This window comes from Erigeron canadensis, chromosome 8 (genome assembly GCF_010389155.1).
Source record: "Erigeron canadensis isolate Cc75 chromosome 8, C_canadensis_v1, whole genome shotgun sequence".
Lineage (NCBI taxonomy): Eukaryota > Viridiplantae > Streptophyta > Magnoliopsida > Asterales > Asteraceae > Erigeron > Erigeron canadensis.
The window spans coordinates 25,649,054-25,661,246 of NC_057768.1; the positions used below are offsets into that span (position 1 = coordinate 25,649,054).

A 12,193-nucleotide genomic window follows, 5' to 3' on the forward strand; every position below is an offset into this window, starting at 1 on the left:
CTCTCTCCTATATATATATATATATATATAGGTTTTAGGTAAAATAAAACAAGTAATAAACTAATACAATTAAAACAATAGGTTTCTCTTCACTGAAAATCATGAAATAATCGTGCATCTTGTCCTATCTGTTTTACTTTAATATTTGTTTTATAATACCCAATACTTTATATATATGGATTGAGATCCTCTAAAGTTATTTATAACTTTATTGGTAAAGTTGTTAATCCTAACCCTTGAATTAAAATCAAAGGTTAAGATTCAAAGATAATTTTTAAATATTGACCTTTGATTTCAATCCAAAGGTCAAGAACTTTCAACTTTACTAGTATAGTTGAAAGCAACTTTAGAGGATCACCATCCTATATATATATGGGAGATGATTAATCCTCCTATCAAAAAAGCCTATAAATTCTCCTAACTATTGGACGATGACATGTGAAAAAATCAGAGGACATAATTAGAAAAGATAATTAGTGGATAACACATGTCACTTTCTTAGAGTTTTAGGAAGATTTTTAGGCTAATCTTTAGGATGATTGATCATTTTCCTATATATATATATATATATATATATTATATGGTTGGGTTATATTAGAAACTCCTTATTTTAGGGACTATTAGGGATATCTAACTTACACATGTGTAAGTTGTATGTGTAAGTTGTACCTTACACATGTGTAAGTCGTGGTTGCGGTGGTTGTCGTCGCCGGAGGATCATGGTGGTGGTCGGAGATGGTGGTGGTGGTGATGGTGGTTGTATAACTTACTCATCTGTAAGTACAATGTAAGTTCTACTTACACATGTGTAAGTTGTGGTGACGGTGGTCGCCGTCACCGGAGAATCATGGTGGTGGTCGGAGATGATGGTGTGGTGGTGGTGATGGTGGTGGTCGGCGATAATGAAAAATGAATGATTGAGAAGTGTCCCTAATGATCCCTAAAATAAGAAGTCTTTAATCTAAGTGGTGTGATCTATACTCTAACTTTTAACATACACTACCAATCATGTTTTATAGTATTGTACAGGATAATAAAATTAGGCAATATATATGTGTATAAATAAACATCGCACACAATATAAAGATAGCTCACATAAGTTAAAAGGCGTGGACTTTAATAAATTCTCAATTTGGATATTGTCATCTTCCTTGCTTGTTGCTAGGTATCTTCAAGTCAAGCCGACTTACTTTTATTTACTTCCCTGAATCTTCCCTAAAAAGAAAAAAAATACTCCCACAACCGCCAAACACATATGTATCATATTGCACCACAAAAGCAAGCAAATACCAATTCTTAGTAGCTAAGAATACAGTCATTAATACCCACTCACTTCCAAAATGAAACTATATATAAGAGTCTCACTACTTCTTGGAATTAATCCTAGGATTTTTAAAAGAAAAAAGTACAAAAATGGTATCATTTGGTGAGTATCTCGAGAGTTGGGAAGTTGAGCAAAAAAGATACCTTGAAAGATTATTAGCACATCAAAATAATGCTACCTTTTCTGAAGAGTCATTAAATCAATTAGTGGATCAAGTTATATCTCACTACCAAGAATACTATATTGAAAAAAGCAAAGCAGCTGAAAATGATGTTTTTGTCATGTTTTCACCACCTTGGTGTAGCTCATTTGAAAAATCACTTTTATGGGCAACAGGGTTTAAACCATCTATAACATTCCAATTAGTAAATGAGTCAGTTGGGACAGAGCTAAACCAAGAACAAATTGAAAAGATTTCTCTTGTGAGAGACGAGTCAAGTCGAATGGAGAGAGATATTAATGAAGCGCTAGCGGGGGTGCAGGAAAGTGTCGCTGCACCCCCGTTTTGCACCTTAGTTAAAAGAGAAACCGTTTTTTTAATTGATGGGGAACGGGAAACCGCGGTTCATGACGTGAAAGATGTGGTTCAAGAATTGCAAACTGCGATGTTGGGTGTTATGAGAGATGCTGATTATCTAAGGCAGCATACTGCTGGTCAAGTATTGGAAGTGTTAACACCAATTCAAAAGGTGAAGTTTTTGGCTAAAACATCTCAATTTTGGCTTCACTCGAGAAAGCTTGGGATGGACAAGGATAGACAACATAGAACGAATTTTTAGTAGGTGTTTTGATTCCATATGGTTTTTTTTCCCTTCCTTATATCTTAGCTATTAGTTTTGATATTTGGTTTCGGTTGGTTGGTTTTGAATTTTTCTTTAGCTAGGAAAAGACATGGCAAATTTTGAAGTTTGTTTTAGTATTTGACAAGTTTAAGGGACCAACTCATTATATATGGTTGGGACAAAGCGTTTGTGATCTTTTGGTTCAATGTATGAGGACTAGGTAAGGAGAATGGTTCATTATAATATTGCCTATTTGATTGATATACGTACGTGTTTTCAATTAAATGTTTTCAATTTAATGTAATCTAAAGGTTGAGGATTTGCTAACTTTAATTCTAAAGTTGAAATCAAATATAAAAGAGCCTTATCCATAAACATAATGTAGCGAATTCTACACTTTCCCTTCTTTTTATCAAATGACAATTCGTAACCTTGCGCTAATAGTTGTTCATTGCTTAATATGACATTGGTTCGTTCCAACTCGGGTATGCAACAAAAGTTTGGGATTACTTGTAGTAACACCATTAAAAAAAATGTAATTTTTCATAATATATTCAAATTATACAACAAAAGATTACGTACAATGAAATTGACAACTAGCTAACCAAAACAAGAAATAAAAATACAAAAATTTAAACAGGAAAGAGCATGGCAAAACGGGTTGAAAGTTCTATTTAAAAAAGGGTCCTTAAAACTGATTTCAAGTTACTTAAGTAAACCCGTCAGTTTTTAAGGTTACAACAGCCAAAGCCCAAAGTAGTATGTACTGTCAAAGTTAACCAACAACCCGGAATTTACTTTTAAAAACAGATTGAAGTGAAGAGAAAGATGGAAAGTTGTGATGAGGATCCAGAGTGTTGGCGTTGGTGGCGTTGTTGCTGAAATGAACCACTACTTCACTATAGAAGTAGTTAGCAATAGGTTGTTAAACCTGTTGCAATAGGTGTCAAGTTAGGACCAAGCAACACCAAGTTATAACAAGTGTACTTCACTGAGCCATGGAGCCAAAGCCAGAGCAGAATCGAGCTAGCCAAAAACAAAATGGGCCACCAGAACACCACTTTACGCCTCAACATCCATAGTCCCGGGCGTGGGAGCGTTGGGTGTTGTGCACCTTCTAGCTAGTCAACTTGGGGTGTGGCCCCTTATAAGGAATTAAAATTTCTCTAACACTCTTTCGTATAAACACACTTTAATGTTTATACTTGTAGCAATATGGGACAAACCCATATTAGCTAAACACATTTTTCAACTTCATTTAACATATCTATTCACTTAATTATTTTATGTTATATAATTTCAACACATGAAATAATGTTTTTACATAAAATTTCCAATTACTAGTATATTCTGATTTGTTTTCAGAATCGCCTCGCCTTTTCCATTCACAAATACGAACTATCTGCTACTTCATATGTTAGTGTATTGAAGCAGGTTTCATTCTAGTATATATATAATATATATATATATAAATATATAAAGTGAGTGTGGGGTTGTCACAAACCTAACTTAGGTGAAAAACCCCTCACATAATATATTTAATATTTTTTGTATGAGAACAAATGAGAACACTTAAAAACTACATTTTGATGCATTAAAAGTCCATAAAACTGACATAGTGCATAACTAATTATCATTATTTAAGTGTTTAACAACACATTAATCCGTCAAAATCGAAAAAATTACGTTTTCTGTTGGATGCATCATTTTGATAAATATGCATGCAAGATAGATGCACACAAAAAAACCGTGATTTTTTTTATTTTGACGGATCAATGTGTTGTTAAACACTTAAATAATGATAATTAGTTAAGCACTATGTTAGTTTTATGGACTTTTAATGCACCAAAATGATGTTTTTAAGTGTTCTCACTGTTCTTATTTTAAAAATGTTCTCACCAGAGTGTTACCCTATATATGTATATATATTAGTCAAACCAAATTCTCAAACTATCACAAATCACAAATAATAGATAGATAGATAGGCACAATAAAAAACATTGATTAATTAGTGAATATTTATGTACTCGTATTACCTTGATCAATGAAAAGCCCTTGATTAGGACAAATTAGTAACGTAGAGAGAATTGTTAAAATTTCAAGAGCGATGAGACATAATTTATAGGTTAAAATGATATCATTTATTTAATTAAAAGATTCAAATTTCTATTAAGAAATTTAATACTCCACATATATTTATTAACATATATTGTTATCTTTGCCTAAAAGATTTGAATCTGATTATGAATAAAATAAATTGTTTTAATAGTTTCATATTTAACTCTACTAATTATTACATATATTTGGAAAGCAAGTACCCATAATTACTCAAAAATATAACACGTATCTTTAAAAAATCTTTAAATCATCCGTTGTTTTTTTGTTTGAATGAAATTATTAATTTTTATTTTAATACATAAATTAAATAATATTTAAATATAAATATAAATTGTGAGAAAAAATATGGGTATTACTTTGATCAATAAAAAGCCCTTGAGTAAGACAAATTAGTAAAAAATAGTCAAAAAAAATAAATAAATTCTGTCAGAAAAATATTTAAAAAATAATCGTATTAAAAGTAATTTTTTTTTGAGTTGGGGTGGAAAGTGACTGCTCTTATACACTATTTTTTCTCTTTTAAGAATTAAATCATCAAAACATTAATTATCAGATTTTTACATGGCCAATAAATCCCAATTACAATAATACAATCACGACGAAGCCAGAGTCTTATTTTTCTGATGAGCCAAACTTTCTTTTTAAAAAAATATATATGAATCGATGACTAAAAAAATTAAGTCACAATAATATTTTCATGTAAAAACTTACAAATTGCAATTGATTTCCATAATAGATCATTATAAAAAAATATAAATTGTGGGAAAAATATGGAGATGCCACATAGGATAAATCCTACGTGGCATATTTTTAAAATAGATTTGATTTTTTAAAGGCTTTAGAATCATTCGGTTTCCTACTGTTTTAATAATTATATAGATATGTGGACATTTCTTTTTTTTAGTCATTAATGCTAAACTTATTAAGTGACTAAATGTATAAATAATGTCTATATGTACTAAGTAAAAATAGGCAATTAACACTTTTTTTTATTAAGTCAACAAAAGAACAAAAAATTTAACTAAATGCATAAAGTTATTAATTATTAAGTCTATTAGATAAAAACAGAATAAAACCTAAGTCTCCTACTTTTGGAAATAGTTTGAATAAATGGACATGCGAAATGATCATTCTATCCTTGATACCCCGTTTTGGGAAAACGTTAAAAGAAATTACCCTAAATGAACTAATTTACACAATAAAACTTTTATCTGCCAAAAACGATCTATTATCACATTTACAACATTTATATTTACATCGACATATACCATCTAACGTTGCCGTCACCACCAATAATGGTCGTTATCACCACCAACTGCCGTCATCACTAAGCTGCCATCGCTGCTGCCACCACATTACGTGACTACCCTTCTAGCATATACTTACTAAAACATTGCCTAAGCATGTAGTTATATTCGGTTTTGTGATTGAACCATAATAGTGCAAGAGTGCACTTTGGCAACTAATCTAGACACATGACATTTATTTATCTACAATAGGCTTGTTTGTCCATGGCCCAAACCAAAATAGCCCATTTAATTGACTTTCTTAAAAACTAAACTAAACTAAAGTGTTTGACGCATGAATATATACTAGATGGGTGTCCGCACGATACAGCGACGACCGTGTGGCGACAGCGGTAATGGTAGCGGCAGTGACAGTGACGGTGGCGGTGGTGGCGTGGTAGTGAATGTAAATAATTAATTTAAGAGGTGTTAATATGGTTATTAAAGGGTTAGAGGATCTATGTTGTAAGTTATTTCATTAGGGGTACTATAGGTATATAGGTAAAGATGTTAAAATTAATGAATAAAGAAAAAAGGGGTAGTTTGGTCATTTTTAAGTCTTAATTACTTGAGGGAAGAGTTGTTTACTTTATATAGTAGTGTGTATATATATATATGGGGAATGAAATATGAGGCTATTGACTCATTACTTGAGGGGAAGGGTTGTTTACTTTATAAATTGGGTGAAAATCCCCTCACATACCTTTTTTTAAACCATAAAAATCATAGGGGACCAAACATTTATTCAAAATATTAAAATATTGGTATGTGAGGGGTTTTTCACCCAAGTTGGATGCATAACAACCCCATACTCACTTTTCTCATATATATATTATTATGTCCCAGAAGTGTATCAATATACCAAAGTATAGTGAACACAAATAGTTGTAGAGGGGGGGGGGGGGAAATACAACTTTTCCTTAATTCTTAACTATCTTGTTAAATAAAGCTTTAAAGATTCAGATTGCAAAATATAAATTTTAAGTAACTAGAATCAATAAAACAATAAAGCAGTAAACAATCATTCTTGAACGCAAATTGTGGTTTTCAAATATAATCCTTTATTAAGATATAATCTATACAAAGAATTACAGGATTGTTGCGGAAACAAGATAACCTACAATATCTAAACAACCCCTGAAATGACAAACAACAATCAAGAAGTTCTTGCTCAAGAGAAGCAGCCCAAGCTGACTTCTTACAGGCTAAGCTGTGTGTAAGAGCAAAGAGAACTTGTACAAAGAATGATTCTAAGGAAATGCCACACATATGCATACAAGGAATGTGGTTTTTATAGGCGAAAACCATTATTCTCTTGGTATCCAATTAAGCCACGTATTCTTCTTCTGTTGGACGATCAAAGGAATATTTGATCGTGCCTTCATCGTACTTGTGGTCTCTAAAACCTGTTGCACGATATTTTGATCTTCCAATAAGAGTATGCACACGCATATGTATATCTGTCACCAACCTAGATTCTAGAAACCTTCCTAGTCAAGTCATTTGTTCTTATCAACAACATCTAGGTTGTCATCCTTCACTTGATTGTCAGACACAGATTGCTCGTTTGTCAGGAGCAAATCTGTCAAAGTGTTTTCAAGCAGACTGCTAATCCCAAGCTGACTTCCACTATCAGCTTGGTCTTCTATCTTCAATCCTCCTCTTCGACTTGGATTGAATGCTATGACCAATTGATGCAGCTTGAACAACACTTGCTTCCATAGGATAAACAATTACAATATATGAAGCATGATCTGGGTCAGTTACAGATCGCAAGCTGTGTCAGCTTAGTCTGACCCAGATCAGATTACAAGAACCAAAAGATTACTAAGTGTTTATACATCAGATTTGTCATTACCAAATTTATAAATAGCATTGGGACTCAACATATATATATAGGTTATGGGTAAAATAAAACAAGTATTGAAGTAAAACAAATAAAACAATCCATTTCCATTAACTAAAATTTATTGTGCGTCATGAAAATCTCCGTGCATCAAATTATAATTGTATTTTATGAATCTCCGTGCATCAGTTTTTTCATGATCCAATGGTCTAGATCTTATCTTATTTGTTTACTTTAATACTTGTTTTACAATAACCAACTTATATATATATATATGATCATGGTGGTGGTCGGAGTTAACTTAACTTACACATGTGTAAGTTACATGGACTTTTTTTAGGTGGACTCATTCTATCTTTCCCCTATATATATATATATATATATAGGTTAAGGGTAAAATAAAATAACTATTATCATAATACATGTAAGACACTATAAATTTGACATGTGTCCCTTAATTATTTTTATCAATTAATATGAAAAGTTATAACAATAAGGGTAATACGGTATTTTGCAAATTAAAGATTTCTTCCAGCTTTGCTTATCACTAATGGATCCTTATTTTTCTCAACAAAGATTAATCCATTTACTCCCTTATTCCAATTCAGAAACAATTTTAGATCCGTCAAATCCATTCTCATCTCCATATCCTATTTTTTTTCTTTTCTTATTTTCAGATCTGCTTAAACAATTTCAACTTCTTTTAATATTATTATTAATTAATATTAGATGAATGTGAAAAAGAAAAAGATGACTGACATCGAAATCACTGTTGCCTCACCACCGTGACAACCTTCCCCCGCCGGCAAACCACCACCGTAGTAACTCTCTCCTGCCGAGGTACCACCAACAGTCGCCACTCTTATCTGTATCTTTCATTAAAAACCCTCAGTATATCTCTATAAATATCGTTAATGGTCTCCTTCAATCAGGTTATTCTATAGTTTTATATATTGTTGAATAATTTCCTATTTGTTATTGTTTAAATAGAGGATGATATATGGAAAGTGGAACCATTTGTTTTTCAATCTACGGAGTGACGACGCAAAGTATATGAATTTGGATTTGGAACATTAAAGTTAATCATGGTGCATCATTTTTTTTTCTTGTATGTCATCAATGTTAATCATGGTGAAGGTTGAAGATGGATCATCAAAGTTAATCAAAATGTATCAGTGTGCATCAATTGACTCATTGATAAGATGTCATCAAAGTTAATGGTTGTGAATCAAAAGTTGTCCTTGTGCATCAACGATTTTGTTATTTCATGTCGTGCATCACAATCTTTAATCCACATATGTTATTCAAAGTTCTTTGTTTTTGTTTCTTTATTTGTATCAATCTTCTGTATATATATATATATATATATATTTTAATATAAAGAGAGAAGAGAGTAATAATCATAAAAGAATAAACGGAGGAGACAAATAGAGTAAATGACATATATGTCCTCGATTATTAATATTTTAATTTTTAAAGATTTAATTAACTTGTATTTTGATCTATTTGATCTAATGGTTAAAATATTATCTTATTTGTTTCACCATAATAGTTATTTTACAATAACTAACCCCCCTCTCTCTCTCTCTCTTAGGGGTTTGGTATTTTAAAACAAGTATTAAAGTAAAACAGATAGGACAAGATCTTGACCTTTAGATCATGGTTAAATTGATGCACGGAAATTCACGAAGCAATTGATGCACAATGATTTTTATGATGCACGGTGATTATTAGTGAACAAAAACTTATTGTTTTTTTGGTTTTACTTTAATACTTGTTTTATTTTACTTAAAACCTATATATATATATATTAAAAAGATAAAATGAGAACCAAATAATTATCGAGAACTACGAGAACTCTTTTGTAATTTAATCTCTCAAAATGCTAGTCATAGCAGCGTTGAAAATTGGAGCTTTTTCTCCGATTCGAATAGCTTGAAGCTCTTTTAACCAAACGAAACTTTTTGTTAGATAGGAGCTTTTGCATAAAAGCTTGAAGCTTCTAAAAGCTCAAAAAAACTTCTTGCCATGTATGTTTGCAAAACTAGCTGGTAGCTGATAGCTGAAAGCTGGTAGTTAGTAGCTAGTAGCTATAACTGAAAGATGGTAGCTGAAACTTTTTAGATGTATTTAAGTGTTTGACAAAATAGCTGAAACTTTTAATAAAATGTGTAAAATGACTAGAATAGATTTACATAAAAAAATACTTATTATAATACATACATATATTTTATATATATATATATATTGTTGTTAAAAAAAATAAATTAATACATACATATATATAAAAATTATTTTCCAATTAAATACATAATTTTTTTTAATATGTTACATATCCATATATAAGATAAAAAAAGAAAAGCTCAATTACATATATACAAAACACACTAACTAAGAATGCACCCAATTTCCCACTGAAATATTAATGTGTGTGCATTACTGCTAGGATTAAGTTAATGTCAAAAAATCAAAATTCCAAAACTATATATAACTAGTTATACTACCCATGCGTTGCCGCGGGATACATTTTCTATACAAAAAAGGTAAAATCGTAACCATGTAATAGTTATTTAATGAAAACATGAAAACCCAAAAATTTAGTGTCAAGAAAATAAAATCGAAAACTTTAATGTGAGACAAAAGTTAAAAGATAGAAAACTGGTACATTCCACGCATAACGTACTTGTACATTCTTATAGTTTTTTAATATATTATAAATGAGAATCCAAAACATTTAGTGTCAAGAAAATAAAAATGAAATTTTAATGTGAGCAAATTTAAAAACGTCATATATAAAATAAAATTGATGAAAATAGTCAAACCAAATGTTTAAAAAGTAAAATCGTAACCATGTAAAAGTTATTTGATGAAAACATGAGAACCCAAAAAATCAGTGTCAAGAAAATAAAAACGAAAACTTTGATGTGGGGCAAATTTAAAAACGTTATGTATATAAAAAGACGAATAAAAATAGTCAAAACCAAATGGTGAAGGTTAGTTGATGAAAACATGAGAAACCAAAAATTTAGTGTCAAGAAAATAAAAACAAAAACCTTAATATGGGGCAAAAGTTAAAAGATAGAAAGTTTAGGAGGTTAAAATGAAAATGGTAAAAATTATTATGTGCTATAAGAACTTCTATATTCTATGCATAACGTTAAAGCTTGTATATTCCACGCATAAAGTACTTAAATGAAAATAATCAAATACCAAATGTTCAAAAGTAAACCCGTAACTGTGTGAAAGTTGTTTGATGAAAACATGAGAACTTAAAAGTTTAGTGTCACGAGCGAAAACTTTGATGTGGGATAAAAGTTAAAAAATAGAAATTTTAAGGGTTAATACGAAATTTGGTAAAAATTTAGGGGGTTAAAACGAAATTTGGTAAAAATTAGTATGTACTTTAAATGCTTGTACATTTTACGCGTAAAACACTTATACATTTGCATAAGTTTTTAGTATATATATAATGTTAAGAGACTACTTGTAGCTACTGCAAAACATTACCAGATGTCACATTCTAAGGCCATCATGGTTACTTTTGTAATTTAATTGTAACAACCAAACTTCATTTATAAAATATAAAAGTAATAATAAATATTTTTTTTTTTTTCCCAGGTGTGCCACATGCTTATATGCATGTGCCACATTTTTGTGTCAAATTCTGGACAGGAGCAAATATGTGCCACATGAAAGTTTTCATGTGCCACATATTCTGACTTTCAGTTTTTTATGTGCCACATCCTTAGTGTATGTGCCACACAAATGACCCAAATCTGAACAGAACAAAAAATGTGCCACATACCTTTACTGTATGTGCCACATATTTGTGCTGAATAACAAAGTGACCCAATTTGACACTTAACGCAACTTGTAATCTTTCCAAACTCAATTCTAGGCTTCAAAACACTACATTTCAGATTTCAAACAAGTATTTGACATGATAAATGATAACTACAACCATTGTTCGACCAAAAGAATCAATGTACAACGAAACGGGTTGCTTACCCGAGTCATTGACCTACTAGATATTTACATTACCATATACAATCCAAATAACTAAAACCTTGACCTTATCACCGGTTTTATACCAAAATAGACTTGTTTAACCAAAAATAACATGTATCAAGAGCCAAAATGTACCAAGAGATTATCTACCCCATTATCCAAGTTGCCAACCTTCAAGATGGCCGAAATACCTATGTTAATTACTTCCACTTCATTCTATCACTTGATCAACTCTTTACCTTGGCTACTACCACTTCCTATAAAAAGTTACACAACTAAAACATAAGCAATTGCTTAGTGAATGCATACATATATAATCATAATCATGTTTTCATATCAATGTGCATTAAGCACCACATATAGCCTATCAAAGATAGCCATTACTTGCATAGCAATCACAAACATAACTTTCATCACAATCTCATTTTCAACATGGCCATGGATAATTTGGCTAGTAGGAATTTACCCACCTACTAGCTCTTACATACAATATGACTAGTAGGAATTTACCCACCTACTAGTTCTCACAATCAATCAATCAAATGGGTCATAGGAATTTACCCACCTATGACCTCTATTAACAATGACATGATTATAAGCATATACACTCACCTCAAACTTGGCTATTAAATATTATGGCTTAGGCTCAATGTGATGATCTTCACCACCTATACATAATACAACAATATATATCTATGAGTTCTATGAACTCAACTCTTTCACAACATTTACTTGCATTCAACATACTTCTAGCATTATGGTGTTTGGCTACTCAAACTTTTCCAAAAATCCAAATTCTCATAATAACACTTTATATCATACTTACTAG

The 12,193-nt window shown here is 30.9% G+C and overlaps 1 protein-coding gene across 1 annotated transcript; it reads left to right on the forward strand.

Annotated features, from left to right (window-relative positions):
• The first annotated feature begins 1,208 nt into the window (after positions 1 to 1,208).
• LOC122580218 (protein ZW2-like) lies at positions 1,209 to 2,369 on the forward strand. Its single transcript, XM_043752494.1, has one exon. It carries the CDS (start codon positions 1,414 to 1,416, stop codon positions 2,101 to 2,103), a length of 690 nt encoding a protein of 229 aa, XP_043608429.1. The 5' UTR covers positions 1,209 to 1,413; the 3' UTR covers positions 2,104 to 2,369.
• Positions 2,370 to 12,193: the final 9,824 nt, after the last annotated feature.